Source organism: Marmota flaviventris, chromosome 5 (genome assembly GCF_047511675.1).
Source record: "Marmota flaviventris isolate mMarFla1 chromosome 5, mMarFla1.hap1, whole genome shotgun sequence".
Lineage (NCBI taxonomy): Eukaryota > Metazoa > Chordata > Mammalia > Rodentia > Sciuridae > Marmota > Marmota flaviventris.
The window spans coordinates 104,897,542-104,917,685 of NC_092502.1; the positions used below are offsets into that span (position 1 = coordinate 104,897,542).

Sequence of the window (20,144 nt, forward strand, 5' to 3'; positions counted from 1 at the left end):
AAGAAGAATTAATATATAACAACAAATCTCATTATTATGTGTACCTATAATACTTTAATAAAAAAAAATATGAGGAAAAAAAACCCAAAACAAAAAAAACCACTGATGATATAATGAAGTGGGCTTTAGTCTTGATTATTTATTTTTGGTACCAGGGATTGAACCCAAGTGCTCTTTTTTTTTTTTAAAGAGAGAGAGAGAGAGAGAGAATTTTAATATTTATTTTTTAGTTTTTGGCGGACACAACATCTTTGTTTGTATGTGGTGCTGAGGATCAAACCGGGCCACACGCATGCCAGGCTAGCGCGCTACCACTTAAACCACATCCCCAGCCTAAACCCAAGTGCTTTTAATCCCTGAGTCACATCCCCAGACCTTTTTATGTTTTATTTAGAGAAAAGGTCTTATGAAGTTGCTGAGGCTGGCTCTGAACTTGCAATCCTCCTGCCTCAGCTTCCAAAGTCACTAGGATCACAGGTGTGTGCCACCATACTTGACTAAATTTCATCATTTTTAAAACAGTTTTCTTAATACAAATTATACATAATTCTGGTAGAAATAATAGAGGCTATAGAAAGAAAATTCATTTACAATTTCACTTTTTTTTTTTTTCATTCCCAGGGCTTTGGGAATGCAAGTCAGATGCTTTGTCACTGAGCTATATTCCAGCTCTTCACTTTTAACTACTATTATATTTAATATATATCCTGTTTTACTTTTTAAACATACTTGAGATTATTAATATTATTTGAATTTTTTCACCTAATGTAATTGTCCATATTATTAAAAATTTTAATAAAAAGGTAATTTGAAACACTGAAGGCCAACTTTTCAGCATTTTCCAGATTATCAGTACTCAAGACTGATCACTCCTTCCTGGTTCCACAGCATTTTGTTTTACATTCATCTTTGCCTCTCAGGTTTAACATTATATCATGAGGTTCATCCAGTTTTGGGGAAGAGTTGTACTGTACTCACTTTGCTGAACCTGCTGTATGGCTGTATAACCTACAATATAGTCTTCTAAAAATGGACATCTATGTTTTTTAGGGTTTTATTTATTTATTTTAATTGCTGAGGCTTCTTGTACATTTAATCTCTTTGTGTATCATTCAAGTGTTTTCGTAGGGTATAAACCTAGGAAAAGAATTACTAAATCATAACATATGCAAATCTTAATCTAGATATTGCCATATTGCTTTATTTATTTGTTTGTTTTTATGTGGTGCTGAGGATTGAACTCAGGACTTCATACATGACAGGGAAGCCATATTGCTTTCCAAAGTGCTGATTATATTCCCACAAGGACTCTATGAGAATTCTTGTCACTCTAAGCATCCTTAACCAAAACTTGATATTGTCAGAATTTAAATTTTTGTTAACCTTGCAGGTATGAAATGAAATCTTATCATTGTGATTTTAATTTTCATTTCTCTGATTACAACTAAAAACCTTGTATTAACCATTTGGGTTTATCTATAACTTTTCTCTTTATGTCCTTTGTGTATTTTTAAAAAATTAGGCTGTTCAGAATAATAACAATATCTAAGGGTTTAAAGAGTTTCAAGTCTTTTGACACTGCTAAATCCTATTCCAAATAACTCTTCTAAATTATCTCCCAATAGTAGTAAATACTTTTAATGAATATGATGAATAAAAATGACAAATTGGTTTCTTCTCTATTGTTTAGATTACTAGAAAGATTGAATGTTTTTCATTTATTAATCACGATATTTCCTCTACTGTGAATTGCCTACTGTGAAAATCCTTTGCTCACTTAACCTATCAGTGTCACAATGGGGGAATATAAACTTTTGTGCAATTTTTAAAGTACAAAGGAAATATATTTTGTCACATTTGTTGTGGCTGTCCCAGTCAGGCTCTTAAACTTTTTTTTTTTAACATACAAAAGCTTCATATTTAGTCAAAACTATTTATCCACAGGCTGGGGCTGGGTCTCAGCAGTAGCGCACTAGCCTGGTATGTGTGAGGCACTGGGTTTAATTCTCAGCACCGCATATAAATAAATAAAATAAAGGTCTATCAACAACTAAAAACAATATTAAAAAAAACTATTTATCCTACTTTATACTTAGTATGAAGTACTTCATACTTAGTCATAACTATTGTGTGGCTTTAGCCATATTTTTAACTCAGGAAATCTGTCCTGGGGTTAAATATCTGAATATTTGTTTGTTCCCATAACATTAATATGAGGGTTTTTTTCAATAAGTATTTTTCATCCACATAGATATGTAGTACCAATTTTGCCAACAAACTAGCTATTCCACCAATGGATATTAATTTAAAAGAAAGAAAAAACAGATGTCACTAAGGAACTACCTATATTTTAGATTGGTGGTGGAGAAGATCTTCTTTACTACTTAAATTACAGATTAAGTTTTCTTTGCAGAACAGGAAACATGGGTCATAGAAAAATTTTTAAATGTATGATAATTTGATTAGAGTTAATATTATCAGAATTTTCCTTCATCTAAACAAATACCAAAAATGTAAAAGTAATTAGGCTTTCAAACTAATAAGTGGAATCAAATTTCATTCCCTAAAAGCAAAAATCACATAAATCTATTTTAGATTGATATTCAATTCCATTAAATAAAAACAAAATGGGAACTAGAGGTATAGTCAGTAATAGCATGTTTGCCTACCATGTGCAAGGCCCTGGCAATGAATGAATGAATGAATGAATGAATAAATAAATAAATAAATAAAACAAATTTAGCAAAGGAAAAAAAAGAGCAACCATAAGAAGGGAGAAGGAAAAACAACAGGAAAAAGTTCAAAAAGAAGGGAAAAAAAAGAAAGAGAAATATGAACTTTGTAACAAAGCCTCAATAGCTAAATCTTTTGGGGTTTATTTTGTTCTGTTTTGTTTGAGAGAGGGTTTTGCTGTCTTGCTCAATCTGGTTCTGAATGTCTGTGTTCAAATGATCCTCTGGCTTCAGCCTCTCAAGTGGTGGGACTACAAGTCCAGGACACTGAGCCTGGCTTAATGTTCTATTTTTATCTTAAATCATAATTCTATTTTTATTGTTTGTTTTTAAAAAACAACTGTTTGTTTCCCTGAAGCCACTGGAGGCTCAACTGGAAAATAAGAGCCACAGGTGGTAGATGATAAAATTATTCATAAATTATAAAATATTTTGGACTCTGGGCTGGAGATGTAGCTCAAGAATAGTGTGCTTGCTGAACATGCTAGAAGCCCTGAGTTCAATTCCAAGACCAAGAGCTTAGGAGAGGGAGGCAGGAGGCAGATTGGGCAGCATACTTTGAGCCCAAAGTTATACCTACTAGAGTAGCCTGAATCTAGGTCTAATGTATCATATTTGCTCAAAAAACATGTGTCAAATGGCTACCATTTTAACACTTAGATTAAATAAATCCACATTTTCTACTCCTGATTCAGATTAGCAAGATGCAGTAGCATGCCTATAGTCCCAGTTCCTTTTTTTTTAAATATTTTTTTAGTTGTAGATGGACACAATGCCTTTATTTTATTTATTCATTTTTTTATGTGGTGCTAATGATCAAACCCAGCACCTCGCACGTGCTAGACGAGAGCTGTACTGCTAAGCCACAACCCCAGCCCCTAGTCCCAGCTTCTTGTGAGGCTGAGGCAGGAAGATCATTTGAACTCACAAGTTCAAGATCAGCCTGTTTGTCTCCGCCGCAACTCCCCCCACACACACCCACAAACACACACACATACACACACACACACACACACGCTCTCTCTCTCTCTCTCTCTCACATGCACACACGCACACACATACAAATTTAGTTTACTGAAATTGTGATAAAGAATTTTTATTTCCTCAACACTGCAATAATTAAATTTGCACTGCCTTTATTACCATAACTATACTAAACATTAATTTTTTTTATTTAATGAGAAAAACTTCAAACTTTCTACTATAATGACTTTTTAAAATTTTTATGAAATGATGATTTTTAAAATTATATCTAGGAGGCTAGACTTGAGAAATCAAAGATCTTACCTTACTGACACCAACCTCAGGGATTCGGAGAGTATGCTCCATATCTTTTTCTCTGCAGAATTGAGTAGAGTGTCATTAACAATTTTTGAAGCATATATAAATAAAATACTTAAAGACTGATATGGTAAGAATTTTTTTAAGTGTTGAAAGGCAAGGCCTCACATTAGATTTCTTGATTATAGAATATCCTTACTGCTATTTTAGATTTGCTATGCTTTCACATAGTAATTCTTTGTTTACATGTCCTTTTTTCTTCAAATGTGCATTCTCTGGGTAGAAACTTTACCTTAGTCCTCCTCGTATCCACAGCACATAAAACAATGTTTGATACATAATACTAGCATGATAAAGCGTCTTTGAAATAAATGAAAGAATGCTATAATAATATTAACCATTTTTACCTTCCAATTGTAGCAGGGTTTACAGCTGTAATAATAAAAAGAGATCCTGTCTGCAGCACTGGTGATCTAATAACAATTACTCTAATACATGGGGGCCAAATTTTTTCTTCATCTGCCAAGGAAAGAAATAGGCAAACATTAATTCAAATGCTATGCAAATAAAATAAAATTTACCTGGATATAAAGGAGGCATCCTTAAAAACAAAACAGAACAAAAAATGTTTTTCATCAGGACCAGGGGTGTTGCTCAATGGTAGAGCATGGTCTTAGTAAGCACGAGGCCTGAACCCAATCCCCAGTACCACACATACACAAATAAAAAACGTACTGATTGCTGGGCACAGTGGTGCACACCTATAATCTCAGCAGCTCAGGAGGCTGAGGCAGGAGGATCAAAAGTTCAAAGCCAGCCTCAGCAACTTAGCAAAGTCCTCAGCAACTTAGCAAGATGCTATCTCAGGAAAAAAAAAAAATAAAAAGGGCTGGGGATGTGGCTCAGTGGTTAAGTGCCCCTGGGTTCAATCCCAAGTACAAAAAAAAAAAAAAAGTACTGGTCAAAAATCTTAATTCTGGAGTTGGAGGTGGACTTCAGTGGTAGAGTGCTTGCCTACCATACAAAAGTGCCGGGATTTAATCCCCACCAGGGCAAAAAACAAACAAACAAAAAACTTTCAATCCAACTAAAACAAACGTCTTTAATTCTGTGATATTTATATAAGAATGAATAAGCCTAATGCTATTATTACAGTGAATAGCATAAGGTGTGCAGTATATTAAGCATCTATCAAAAAATAAATAAACTAACTTTCTTAAGGTCTTGAAATTTGAAAATATTCTCAAACAAATTTTTTTATTTTAAGCTAGAAAATTTTAGTCCACTTATTAAAAATAAGAGAAATCCCACTAAGAACAAAAGAACAAAATTAATTCATATACTATAATATGAAATACTGTGTTTTAAAAGTATGCCTTTATATCTGTGTGTAAAAAATACTAGATTTGCCATAATACATAAGTAACTGAATTCATGAGCTACACTTTTTAAACAAAACTTACTTTTTCTTCATATATTGTAAAAAGTATCTAATCCACTAAATAGCTTTAATATATACTTTCAGGTTAGAGTGTAGGAAGTTTGGTTTTCTGTTCTATTGATTAGGCTATTTGATACAATGAAACTTTCTTAAGGTCCAAAGTATTATTCATTTATTCACATTCTTCTTTCTAAAATTTACCAACTAAGTTCACATAATTTTCAATAATATCAACAAAACACTCACTTTATTTTGGGCAGATATTCTATGAGTTACTAACACTTTTAACTGTTTTGCTCTTTTATAATTACCAGACTGAGTTGTATTTAATTAAAACTCAATGGTTACTTACTTACCTTCCTCCTCTGTTTCTTCTGCAGTTACACCCTCTTCACTGGTATTACCCTCATCATAACTGTCCTCTGTTTGAGAGTCTGTAATTTCACCTTCTTCTGGCTCACTATCACTCTCTATGATTTTCTCATCTTTAAGTGAAGCTGAATTACAGATGTTCTCATTAAGAGGAGATGCTATAGCATTTCCACTAACTGGAACAGTGAGTTTAGGGGAACTATTTTTGTGATGAATGTCTATTTTGGCCTTCTTTTTCACATTTGTAAAAATTTCTCCTTCACTGCAGTTTACATATTCAACACTGGAGGCTTTCTGATCTTCTGAATTCAAATCCTGGAAAGGAATAGATATGTGGAAGAAGGGGATAATAACTTTAAACATCAGTCTCTTTTATTATTATATGAAGTTTCAATGAATGTAAAGATATAATGTATAGTGAAAAAACAAAAGTTATAAACTGTGCCTACTCTTTCTCTCATATTCCTCTTCTCAGTTAATGAATGATATTATCATCCAAATTAAAAATCTTATACCTATCATTGACACCCCTTAACCACTACATGGAGTCAATTACCAAGTGGTACAGACTCCATCTACAACTGATTCCAAATCTGTCTCCCCTATTTATTCTCAATGTCCTAATATTACTCCGTCCAGGCGCTCAATATGTATTGCTTGGACCATGTTATAACCTATACTATAAAAAATATACTATCCAATAAAAATATAACATAAGCCACATCTGTAGTTTTAAATTTCCTAGAAGCCATACTTTAAAAAGAAAAATTATTAATGAGAACGTTTCCATTTTTTCTAAGAAGACTTCAAAATCCAGACATATTTTATACATACAACATACCAAATTTGGTCTAGCTTCATTTCAAAAGGTCAAGAGCCACATGGAGCTAAAAGAGCTACCTTATTGGACAGTGTAGGGCTAGAGAAAGCACCTACCTACTTTAAATTTTCCTTTCAATCTCTTACCAAATAGCAAGTCAATATGCAAATAAAATATAGAACTGATTTTACATATACATGAATTTAAAAATCCAAACGTACCTGATTATTTTTAAAGTAGGCTTCATAGTGCCCCAAGTTTTAAAATATAGACAAATTATATTATCTTTTATTCTAAAATTTATATCTTCCTTTTTCCAAAATTTTAACTTATATGGCATAAGCACTGTACTATTATTAACTTGTACAGGCATAGTCAGCATGCTTTATGGAAAAAAACAAATCTATTATTTTTTTTTAACTTTTTCTTTTAGTTGTCAATGAACCATTTTTTTGAGATTTTTTACTCTTTACTCTTTTCTCTTCACCCTTCATACATACATACTTTGTGAATTATATTAAAAAATAAATTAGAAACTACATATTTAAAGGGAAGGAAAAAGGAAAAAAAAAAAATCACCCTAAATTCAATCACACAGTTAGACAGACACTCTTGTTATTCTATGCAAACTCTTTTAGAGATTTTTTTTTCATTAATTTTATGTAGATATACCCCTGGCATCACAACACATTCTGTTCTTATTCTGTTGCTATTAAGTACTTTATTACTCTTGTTCATCAAGAAGCCTACAGACCTTTATTTTTTAATTTATTTTTATAGGTGGTGCATGAGAATCAAACCCAGTGCCTCACACATGCTAGGCAAGTGCTCTACCACTGAGTCACAACCCCAGCCCCATATCTATTATTTTTAATACACAAATAAATTTTTATCATATACAACATGATATATATAAATGAATTATATAGACATCAAATGACTAAATCAAGCTATTTAACATATGCATTACATATTTTTGTGGTAAGAAAACTTAAAATTAACTCTTGTACTGACTTCCAAAAATACACCTGGGGTATAAGCTCAGCCTACCATGTGTTCAATCCCCAGCTCCACTAAAAATAAAAATAAAATAAATAAAATAAAATAAATAATTATAGTCCCCATTTTATACAACAGACAACTCTGTTATTTTAGCCTTGGAGAAGCAATCATATTCCTCTTTTCCCTTAAGTCAGTAACACACTCTGAATTTTCTATCTTAGAACAATATGATGAAGTGAATCCGTATATTCTTCCATTATTTTATAAAAATATGATAGCATCTTATACACATATTTTTAATAGGAGCACAAATTCAGTTTGGAGACTAGGTAAGCTTTTGCAGTGTGATAAAGTATATACACTCCCAGTAATACAAATTCATCAAGGACAAGAAGCTGAAAAACTATTAGGAGCTTTGAAGGCCATGTAAATTACAGCCCCCCGCCCAAAAAAATACATATACATATATAGATATACATATATACACACATATATATGTATATGTGTGTGTGTGTGTATATATATATATATATATATAAAATCTGTGTATTTTGTTACTATTGTTTATTAAACAACTGTATAGGGGAAAAATGAGTGAAACTGTCCAAAGTGCTATTTTCAATAAGCTATTTGCCAGTATAGAATGTTAGATACCCACTAAGAGATGAGAAAGGGCTTGCAGGTAGGCATTCAGGAACAATGTACATTTCAAGTTATTTACTCTAGTCTCTTCACACCACTGCTCACATCCATATATTCTCACCTACAAAAAGTGAGGTTTAAAAGTATCTTTAAAAATAAAGCAAATACTGCCCTAAATTTACCTCCTCCAAATTTTGAGACATATCTTCTTTATCTAGTGATTGAAAATTTGTGAAAAGGTCATGGTCACTCCATCTTAACTTTTTTTGATTGTTGCATTCTGATATTTTAAAAAATGTTATTGAAAATCAGTTATAGAACAATTTTCAGTTTCATAAGAAAATGCTGCCTTACTTACATTATCGAAATTATGTAACATTTTAAAATTAAAAAGACATTACCTTTTCCTCATTTGTTATAGAATAATCTGGATCCCTTCTTTTCTTCTTCAATTTTTTATCTTTACTTTGTTTTGTACTAGAAGTCTGATAAGGTTGCAAGTCTACTCGAGAATGAAATTGATATCGACCACTTTCCACATCACAGTAGTAATAAATCCCAGTGGAAGGATCATAATATAGTTGATTTTCCTTTCAAAGTCAAGAAAACAATAAATTCTATTTATCTATGATGAAATATAGTAGAAAAACAAACCTAACAGAAATGTCAAATCCATTCAAATAAAGTAAATGTGTGTCTTTTAACTACTGTAGTATTTTCAGAAGATACTGAGTTAAAAGAATATGAAAAATTTTCCAAAATACTTTACCAATATCTGCTTTAATTTTCCTAGTATGAAAAGCAAATCTAAACATTAAATGAAATCACATGAAATGGCCACGATTTGATGATTTTTCACTTTAAAAGAAATTGAACTTTCTTATGGCTCAACTTGATACATTAACAAAAAAATGATAATAAGAAACTTTTTTGAAAATATGAAAACTGAGGCACGCATTAGAAAACCTGCATATGGTAGCAATTTCAGACTCATCATTCTTAATGACCACAGAATAATGGTCTGATAACATCAACCCCCAACCCCTCCCCTCAGTATTAATAACACAAGATTTACCTTTAATGTTTATTACAAAAAGTAAGAAAATTTTAAGGGGGAGGAAAAAAACTTATAAAAACCACAACATAACACTCTATAGAAAGAACCTGGTAAACAATTGCCTTCACTAATTAATTCTATATTAAAGTAAGGAAGACTTGAGTAGGACAGTCATGTGCAAATGAATTTTAGCAAATTATGAATTAAAAACCATAAAGATAAAATTATGTAATCACCTACATTTATGAGACACTGGTTAAGACTCCAAAACCAAAATTTAACTGAGTCAGCTATATTTTATTTATATCATAAATCCATACAGAACACACCTAAAAATATGATGTACTGAGATGGAGCAAAACTTTCTGAAAAGGATAGTTTTATTTTATTTACTTATTTATTAATTTATTTTTCTAACTATTACAATTTATTTATTTTATTTTTCGGTATCAGGGATTTAATCCTGAGGCACTTAACCACTGAGCCACATCCCCAGCCCTTTTTTATATTTTATTTAGAGTCAGGGTCTCTGAGTTGCTGAGGCTGGCTTTGAACTTATGATCTGCCTGTCTCAGCCTCCCCAGCTGCTGGGATTATAGGCATGAGCCACAATGCCCAGCAATATATCATCTTTAATCCATACATTTTGCAGATTTCTTTTAAAAATATTTAGAATTTTCACCATCTTTCCTTTAAGAAATTTAATGACACTTTCTCATTTTATTTCTAGGTATAAAGGAACTTTTATAACTTAGACCTTTAAAGTTTGATAAATATGTCAATCCAATACGTAGGCATTTGCAAAATACAAGAAAAAAGTTATTTAATTAAAATAAAATGAAAACTAGCACCACACTGGCAAAATAAGAATGTTCCTGGTCTACTTAGAAATATAACATACAGAATGTAACTACTTACAGAACAGATGTCAAGAGGAAAGATACAGGCAGGAAGGTAGAAAAATGACAAAGCCTAATTTCTACTTGGAAACAGTATTTTCCTTAAAACCAAATAAGTAATAGCTTTGGATAAGAGTTTAACTTTCTGGGACATTAAATAGTAATGTCAATTAGCATACTCCCATGGGAAAAAAAATCTTTTCATGAAAGACTTTTAAACAGTCTACCATGTGCAGACAAACTAATGGAATCTCTAATCTCAACTAGGGATGTGGCTCAATGTTAAAAGCACCCCTAGGTTCAATCCCCAGTACTAAAAATAAATAAATAAATAATTTGAAAATTTAAATCTCACCCCTAACCTATAATTAACAATTTCACTTCCTTAAATAAAAATATATACACTTAGGTTCTTAAATATTTTAAAACAATTAATGATCTAATTTGACCTATAAAAATTCATTGTAACATGTTACTTTACATATAAAAGGTTATTAGGAACCAAGTACAACAGTGCATGCCTATAATCCTAGATAGGAGGCTGAGAAGGATGATTACAAGTTCAAGGTCAGCTTAAGCAACTTATTGAGACCCTGTCTCAAAATAAAATAAAAAAGAGCTCAGGAGGTAGCTCAGTGGTAGAATACTTGCTGAGCATGCATAAGGCCATGGATTTTAATCACCAAAATTACACACACACAAAAAAAAAAAATTTAGATTGCTCTAAAATATTGATTTGTAATAATCACAATTAGCAACTTATCTTACTCAAAAATCTAAAAGGGTAGCATCACAAGCTATTTTATAATCCTTTTGTCAAAGCTTTGAATAAAACATAATTTTTAAATGCCATATCTTGCTTTTACTTCAGCTTAGCGTTTGGTATTTGCTAACAGGCAGTTAAATATATAACGATTTGGTATTAAAAAAAAAAATCCAAGACACTTACAGAATCGTAATAGAAACCAGTGCTGTGATCAAAATATAGTCCGGTACTTTCATCATAACTAAATCCAGTCTGTGATACAGCAGCTTCTGCAGCAGCTCTCAAACTCTCAGCTAATGATGAACCTTCTAAGGATGTATCTTCTGTTGCTAATGCAGACGTTAACTCCTACAGAAGACACAGTCACATAAAATAAGACAAACTTCTGTATATCAACCCAAAAGTTATCAGAATTAAAATAAGTAGAAAGAAAACTATGTTTAAAAACAATGACTTCCATTTCTACAATGGAAAGATATGGCTACCAATTACAATTGGAACTGTTTTAACAAATGTTTACTAATATGTCATTTAATTCAATTTTGACCCAGTTTTTAGTTACAATGGTGGAGATGGAATAAAGGAATCTGTGCATACTAGGTGAATACTCTACCAGTAACTACACCTCCAGCCCCTTGACCCAGTTTTAAAGACACTAAAACTAAGAGAATAACAATTATTCAAAAATAAATGTATAAGCCGGGCGCGGTAGGACACACCTGTAATCCTAGTGGCTCAGGAGGCTGAGACAGGAGAATCCCAAGTTCAAAGCCAGCCTCAGCAATGGCAAGGGACTAAGCAACTCAGAGAGACCCTGTCTCTAAATATAATACAAAAATAGGGCTGGGGATGTGGGTTCCATGGTTGAGTGCCCCTGAGTTCAATCCCCAGTACCTAAAAAAATAATAATAATAATTAATTTAAAAAAAATGTATGGGGGCTGGGGTTGTAGCTCAGTGGCAGAGCACTTGCCTAGCACATGTGAGGCACTGGTCCAATCCTCAGCACCACATGAAATAAAATAAAGGTATTTGTGTCCATCTATAACTAATAAAATATTTTTTAAAATAAAAAAAATATATGATACTATAGGGAAACAATCTATAAAAAAACAGACCATGAAATATTAAGACAAAAGATCTATATTTTTCAATAATTATATGTTAAATGAGAAAAACACTTTAAAAAGAGAGATGGAGAAGAAAGTTACAGATTAAATGAGGCATAATAACTCTGATTCAAACAAATTATAAAACTCAAATGTACAAAACATTTAAGGAAATTTGAACAGGGAGAGGCTATTTAACATAAAAGAATTTTTTTTTTTTTTTTTACAGCTATGGACATAGCTCTTCAATGGCAGAGCACTTGCCTAGCATGCATGCACCAAGCCCTGGGTTCAATATCTGGCACTAGGGGAAAAAAATTATTTCTAAATATAACTAAGTGCACAGGCTGAGATAGGAGGATCACTTAAGCCCTGGAGTTTGAGGTCAGCCCAAAAGACATACCAAGACCCTATACTCCCCCAAAATATGTTTTTACATGTAAACATGATATTGTATGTGCTGTTCAAAGCTCTTTAGCTGAGTCAAAATATACTGACAAATTCTCTTTGTTTAGTTTGTACACATCACAAAATTTTAGAGCACAACGTAGCAGGAAAACAATTATACATATAAATAAATTCTGATGGGGAGAGTTACTGGGGATTGAACCCAGTTGTGCTCTATCACTGAGCTACATATCCAGACCTTTGTATTTTTTTTATTTTGAGACAGAGTCTTGCAAAGTTGCTGTGGCTGGCCTTGAACTTGCAACCAGCTGCCTCAGCCTCCTGAGTCACTGGGATTACAGATATGAGCCACCACAGCCAGCCTAATTTTGGCTTTTAAAAACTGTTGGCAAGAATGCTGGTAATCCCAGCAACTTGGGAGGCCAAGGATTGCAAGTTCAAAAGTCAGCCTCAGCAACTTAAGAGAGGCCCTAAGCAATTTATTGAGACCCTGTCTCAAAACAAAAAATAAAAAGTTGGCTGGGGGTGTGGTTCAGTGGTTAAGTACTCCTGGGTTCAATCTCTGGTATAAATAAATAAGTAAATAAATAAATAGAAATTTTGCCAGGTGGAGCCTGATGTATTCCCACTCAGGAAACTGAGGCAGGACGATTCCAGTTTTGAGGCCAGCCTCCGACACTTGCCAAAACCCTGTCTCAAAATAAAAAGGACTAGGGATGTAGTTCAGTAGTATAGTGCCCAGGGGTTCAATTTCAGAAACAACAACAAGGAAAAAAAACTTGCAAGACACAGTGGCATGAGCCTGTAGTCCCAGCTACTTGAAGGCTGAAACATGAGAATCATATGAGCCCAAAGATTTGAGACGCCTGGGCAACACAGCACAGCATAGCACAACCTCATCTCAAAACATAAAATAAAGTGTACTATTCTTGGGACAATTGAATGTTTATAACCCTAGTATGTTATAACGCACCAAAGGAGTCTATCTTTCCACATAATAATGACAAATAAGGACAAGTTCTTTAGCATCAAGAATTTCATGTTGCCAGGTATGATGGCATATGCCTGTAATCCCAGCAACTTAGAAGGCTGAGGAATGAATGAAGCTCAAGACCCATCTCAGCAATACAGTAGGACACTGTCCAAAATAAAAGAAAAAGGGATAGGGATTTAGCTCAGTGATAAACCACCCCTGGGTTCAATCCCCAGCAACATGGGAAAAAAAGCTTCAACTTAGCGTTTTATTACCTGTGAATTTGAGGTGAAATGATCTTCAGGTTCACATTTAACATTTTCTGTTGCAACAGTACCAGTGAAAATATCACTTTCTATTTGTGACTGGTCTTCAGAACTAGAAGTAGGAGCTTCAGTATTCTGACAATGTTGAACTGAGTGTTCAGTCACCTTATTTGTAAGACTATCATCATTATAGTATGCCTGATAATAACCTGTAGCAAAAGCAAATTAAGTGACATACATATTAGAATAGTGTACATAAAACAGGCTTAATTCTGAAACATTGGCTCTTAGTACAAAACAACACACATTACAACTGTACATATTTTAAAAAATTAAAACTGATGATGCATATAAATCTTCAAATTGTGTACCTTTAATTCTACTGTCTCCATCAGTACCCCAGTTATCAAGCTATAAAAAAGCCAGGTGAATAGATTTGGGATTTCCACATCAAGGGTAAAGAAGAGCTGAGCACAGTGGCACTCGCCTATAATCCCAGCAACTCAGGAGGCTGAGGCAGGATGATTAAAAGTTCAAAGCCAGCTTCAACAACTTAGTGAGACTCTGTCTCAAAATAAAATATAAAATAGGGCTAGGGATGTGGTTCAGTGGTTAAGCACCCCTGGGCTCAATCCCCAGTGGGGCCCCACCTCCCAAAAAAGACAGGAGGCTGAGGCAGAAGGATTGCAAGTTCAAAGCCAGCCTCAGCAATTTTACTGAGGCCCTAAGCAACTTAGGGAGAGCCTGTATCAAAATAAAAAAATATAAAAAGGTAGGGATGTGGCTCAATGGTTAAGTGCCTCTGGGTTCAATCCCTGGTGCCAAAAATAAATAAATAAGGCTAGGATATAGCTCAGTGGTATAGCAACACTGGGTTCAATCATCAGTACTGAAAAAAAAAAAGGGGGGCAGGAATGTGGCTCAAGCGGTAGCACACTTGCCTGACATGCGCGGGGCACTGGGTTCAATCCTCAGCACCACATAAAAATAAAAATAAAGATGTTGTGTCCACTGAAAACTAAAAAATAAATATTAAAAAATTCTCTCTCTCTCTCTTAAAAAAAGGGGGGGGGGGGTAAAATAGAAATATGTAGATAGCTTGTATTCTGACAAAAAAACCTAGTAACTGGATTTGATTTTGCTGTCCAATTTTTCTCATGCTGAGAAAAATTTAATATCATACATATATAAGGCTACTACTATTGGTATGTTTAGAAATTTACCTATATGTCATGAACGAAGCAATGTAAAACATAATGTGAAAGATTACTTCTTATGATCCATAGTAATTAAAACTCAGTAGCTCAATTATTTTGTGTTATAATATAACAATTGATGAGGCTATGATGGTAGGTTTACCATTCCTCCAAGTGCCTAAGAGACTAGCACTAAATATAATGCTAAGTGGAACACATCAACAAGAAAACCTGAGCCCCTGGACACAAAAAAAGGCCAGATATGAAAGTATCTACATAGCACAATTTACTCAGTAAGCCAGGCATGGTGAAGAGTTTCTGCAGTCCCAGAGTCTGAAGTGGCAGGATCACTTGAACCCAGAAGTCTGAGACCAGCCTGGAGAACACAGTGAGACCCTCCCATGTCAAAAACAAAAAATAAAATTATTCAGTGAGGGGCTGGGGTTACAGGTCAGTGATAGCGCACTTGCCTACCACATGTGAGGCACTGGATTTGATTCTCAGCACTGCATATAAATAACAAAAATAAATTAAATAAAGGTATTACATCCACCTACAACTAAAAAAAAAAATCTCAAAAAAAATTACTCAGTGAGGGGCTTGGGTTATGGTTCAGTTGTAGAGCGCTTGCCTAGCATAGGTTCAATTCTCAGCACCACATATAAATAAAATGAATTAAATAAAGGTCCATCAACATCTTAAATATATATATATATATATATATATATATATATATATATATATCTCACTCAGTAATGTTTTCAGTCCACAGAAAACACATCAGCAACATTATAGAAATTAAAGAAATGACAGTACCAGAGAGCAAATTAATTATCTGCAAATACCAAATTATGTGGAAAGAAGTCAATATTATGACAGTTCTCATATTTATGTAGATCTTTATCTACTTTAAATTTAACAGAAACACTATGTTAGCATGTTCTGAATGTTATAGTATTAGGATACCCTCACGAGATGAATACCTGAAATTGACCAAGGAGTATGGTTCTCTGTTTGCACTTCTACATCAAACTTTTTATTATCTTCATTTCTCCCACAATGAAGTATTTTACTGAGTTCTTCCACCTGGAAGGAAACAAAAGCTTTAGGAAAAATCATAAAGCAATATACTACATACACCATTCTCTTCATATTAAAACAAGAAAGTATTTTTCTTGGTAAAAGTTTCAGACAAGTGGCAACCCCTATCACATCTCCTCTCACCTTGCAAGAGTTCTCTTTTTCTTACTGGAATAAATCTTACTCTTTTATGTTCAAAAGTTTTAAAGAAGAGCCAAAGGAGGGTTTGTTTCTTTTTCAGAAATACTAAAAATACTTATAACTCTTAGAGTTAATTTTCAGATTTTTTTTTTTTCTTCTTTTGAGATGGGGATTTCACTATGTTGACTTGACTGGACTGGATATTCCTAGGCTAAAATGATCCTCCCACCTTAGCCTCCCAAGTGCTGGCACTATAAGCACACAATATCATACTTGGCACATGGATGTTTTTATTCTTAAATCTGCTTGCACAGCAGGGAGCAGTGGTACATGCCTATAATCCCAGCAGCTTGGGAGGCTGAGGCAGGAGAATCGTGAGTTCAAAGCCAGTCTCAGGAAAAGCGAGGCACTAAGTAACTCAGTAAGACCCTCTCTCTAAATAAAATACAAAATAGGGCTGGGGATGTGGCTCAGTGGAAGAGTGTCCCTGAGTTCAATTCCCAGTACAAAAAAACAAACAAACAAACAAAAATTTTGTGGGGCTAGGATTGTGGCTCAGTGGTAGAGCGCTCACCTAGCACGGGCAGGAACCAGGTTCGATTCTCAGCACCACATAAAAATAAAGGCATTGTGTTGTGTCCATCTACAAAAAAGATATTCATTCTCTCTCTCTCTCTCAAAAAATAAAAATAAAAAAATTTGCTTGCCAAACATACAAATACCATCCCCCAACTTAATCTGGCCAAACTAAGTAATGGGACTTCATGAACAGAATCCTTCATTTCTAACCAATAGGACCATTTGGGGCTGAGTGGTTGAGTGCTTGCCTAACATGCACCAGGCCCCAGGTTAAATACACAGCACTGCCAAAAAAGCAAGAACAAAGAAGAAATCAACCAAACACACACACAAGAAATGTTTTTATGCTACTAGAATGTTTTTATGCTACTATTTAAAAAGTCAGCAGTTCTAAAAAAATAGCAGGAATGGTGGCACAAGCCTGTAATTCCACCTAGTCAGAAGGCTGAGGTAGGAGGATCCCAAGTTCAAGAACATACTGGGCAAATTAAGGATACCCTGTCTCAAAAAATTAAAAAGACTGGAGTGTAGCTCAGTGGTAGAGGACTTGCTGAGAAAGTATAAAGCCCTGTATTCAATCCCCAGTAACTAACACACACACACACACACTCTCTCTCTCTCTCTCTCTCTCTCTCTCTCTCTCTCTCTCTCACACACACACACACACACACACAGAATTAGAAAAATCTAAAAACTACAAATTCCATTCATACTGAATTATCTAGTATCACTCAGTGTCCTTCACCTGGAATTAGCTATTCATTTAAATACATTAATGCCATTTGTATGCCTTAATGCATATTTGTTTTCTTTAAATAGTAGTCTTATGACTAAATAACTGCAGCAGAAGGGAACAGAGAACAAGGCCATCTGAGAGGGGCATCTATCTTCCACATGCCTCATATATTAAAATGCCCTTGAAAGGATACTGCATTGATCAGAGAAACACAGTGTGGACATGCCCATAAGCAGATGAGTTAATGCTTCTCTGAAAGATTCTTAGTATGAGACAATATCTACTATATGCATGAAACCAACTTTTAAAAAAAGCGACAAAATATTTAAGATACATTAGCTTAAATAGAGGAAGGTGTAAGACTGATTATATATAGATTATCTAAGCACTTTATGAGTTATCAGATCTGCTCTTATTACCAGGACTCGAACTAGTGTGAAACAAGCAAGATACTTTAAGGTAACAAATCTAAGGAGCCACTCTCTCGCAGCTCCATAAAAGTATAGGGTCCATACCTGAAAATAAGTGCCCCTTTAGCTTCCTCATCCTAGGAGCCTGACTACTTTGCCCTAGTTCTGGCTCTGGCTGTTTCCACTATTACATGTACTAGATTATTGGTACTTTGGATAACATCTCCATAATTCACACCACTGCCTTACAAATTAGTTATCCTAATGGCCAATTTTACATATAAAAATACCTGAAGAGACAAGTAATTTACACAAGGTCTTTGGACCCCAAAGCCAGATCCTGCACATATTATGGTTTTCTATTATTTCATCCTCAATTCTCAAGCCTACATTTTACTGCTCCAAATGAAACATGAATGATTTGGGATGACAGTTAACCGAATTCTTCCCTCCCAGGGGAGGCTGACTAGGAGAGCAGAGTTACTACTATAAATTAGTACTTATAATTAGTACTAAAGTTGGTACTTTACAACTGTGAGTTAGTATTTATAAGTTGTTTGATGTTTTTGTGGTGCTGGGGATCCAACCCAGGACCTTGCAAATGCTAAGCACGAGCTCTACTGCTGAGCTATATCCCTAGCATTTTTTTTTTTTAAGATGAGGTTGCCCAGGCTAATCTTGAACTCTTAGTTCAAGTGATCTCCTATCTTGGCCTCCCAAATAATGGAGACTATGGGCACAAGCCACCTACCCCACCTTACATTTCCATTTCTTTTTTATTTTTCATCCCCCTCAGTAGAAAATCACTTTATTCTAATTAACTTACAAAGAATATCAGAACAGCTGGTTTAAGGAGGCTACATAAACATCTGCCCAGTCCCAAATTCTGTACCAACTCAGTGAACTTCCATACAATTAGAATACTCTCTTCCATTGCCATTCAGAAACAACAAAGCTATTAAGTGAGGTTTCACATTGTGGTTTTACAGTTCGTACTTTCACTATCAATTATATCTGTATACTAATGTAACTTGGTCATCAGAGCCGATTTTCCACTTTTTCAATTTGAACTTCTTGATTAACTAATCTGTTTGCAATTCTGCACTATTTTAGCATCTCACTGAAATCTTCACAGAGCTTAACATCATCCTGATTCTGGGCACACTACAAAAACTGTTTTATCTGATAAAGACAAGGGCCACCAAGCTGCTTCTGCTGTGGTGGCTGGGTTCCCTGAGGCTCCCAGTAAAAGATGTCAGTCTCAGAGGGCTCAATAATACTTCCCCCACTGAGGCCCACAGTGTGGTACAACCCAGTGTGTGCCTAACAGAAAAGCCCACAGCCACACCAGCTGCAGTGGTTGCTATTGACCATCAGACCTGACTGCTGGTGTGCAGTGGCAGATGAGCCAACTACAGATGGAAGGGCTGCTTCTGTGGCTGAGCTGCTGGTGCTGGCCTGGGTGCAGCTTTCATCTCAGGGGCTTGGCTGGCTGGGGTTAGGAGGTGGGGGGTTTGCAAGTTACAGCTTCAGCTTCCACATGCCATGCTGTGCACAAGTTTCAGAGCCCAGAATGCTAAAGGACAAAGCTTGGGGCAACCCCACCAGAGAGCCAGCAGAAGCTGGGGAACATATTTCCATTTTTTATGATGGACCACTATCAAGTTAACATTAATAAGAAAATGCTGGCTCTTGGAAGATTAGTAAAATGTTTTCTTTGAGAATCTTTAAGACAAACAGTATTTTAATAATTCATAAATATAAAAGAGTTTTATTTAATGTTATCATATTGTGGTCTCCTCCCATGTTTACCATATTTCTGAATCCTGGCACAATTCCTATACATAAGAGGAATTAAAGAACTAGCACTGAGTAAAGAGTGAAAAACAATCTATGTCATAATGTCAACAACTGTAACCAACGGGCATAGAAGTCATTTCAACTCAGCAGTTAATTTTCGGAGCTCATTTTTACTCGGAGCTCATTTTTTCTCGGCAGTATTGGGGATTGAACCCAAAGACAACAACACTGGGCTACATTCCCAGCCTTTTTTCTTTAAAGACAGGTTCTTGATAAGTTGCCGAGGCTGGCCTTAAACTTGAGATCCTCTTGCCTCAGCCTCCTGAAGGTTGCTGGGATTACAAGAGGGAATAACCATGTGAGGCTAGAAAAAATATTACAAGGCTGGGGACGTAGTTCAGAGTTACAGCGCCTAGAATGTGTGAAACTCTTGCG

General features: G+C 34.6%; 1 protein-coding gene and 1 pseudogene across 1 annotated transcript in view; both read right to left on the reverse strand.

Annotated features, from left to right (window-relative positions):
* Window positions 1-20,144, reverse strand: part of Aggf1 (angiogenic factor with G-patch and FHA domains 1) — a 37,445-nt gene that overhangs the window by 16,386 nt on the left and 915 nt on the right. Inside the window, exons 2-8 of the mRNA XM_027927845.2 lie at window positions 15,947-16,049; window positions 13,777-13,976; window positions 11,196-11,360; window positions 8,692-8,880; window positions 5,811-6,141; window positions 4,421-4,532; window positions 4,020-4,071 (exon numbers count right to left, since the gene is read on the reverse strand). Of these exons, the coding sequence (XP_027783646.2) occupies window positions 4,020-4,071; window positions 4,421-4,532; window positions 5,811-6,141; window positions 8,692-8,880; window positions 11,196-11,360; window positions 13,777-13,976; window positions 15,947-16,049 (1,152 nt within the window). The remainder of the gene's footprint in view (window positions 1-4,019; window positions 4,072-4,420; window positions 4,533-5,810; window positions 6,142-8,691; window positions 8,881-11,195; window positions 11,361-13,776; window positions 13,977-15,946; window positions 16,050-20,144) is intronic.
* LOC114086372 (coiled-coil-helix-coiled-coil-helix domain-containing protein 2-like) lies at window positions 18,914-19,542 on the reverse strand (annotated as a pseudogene).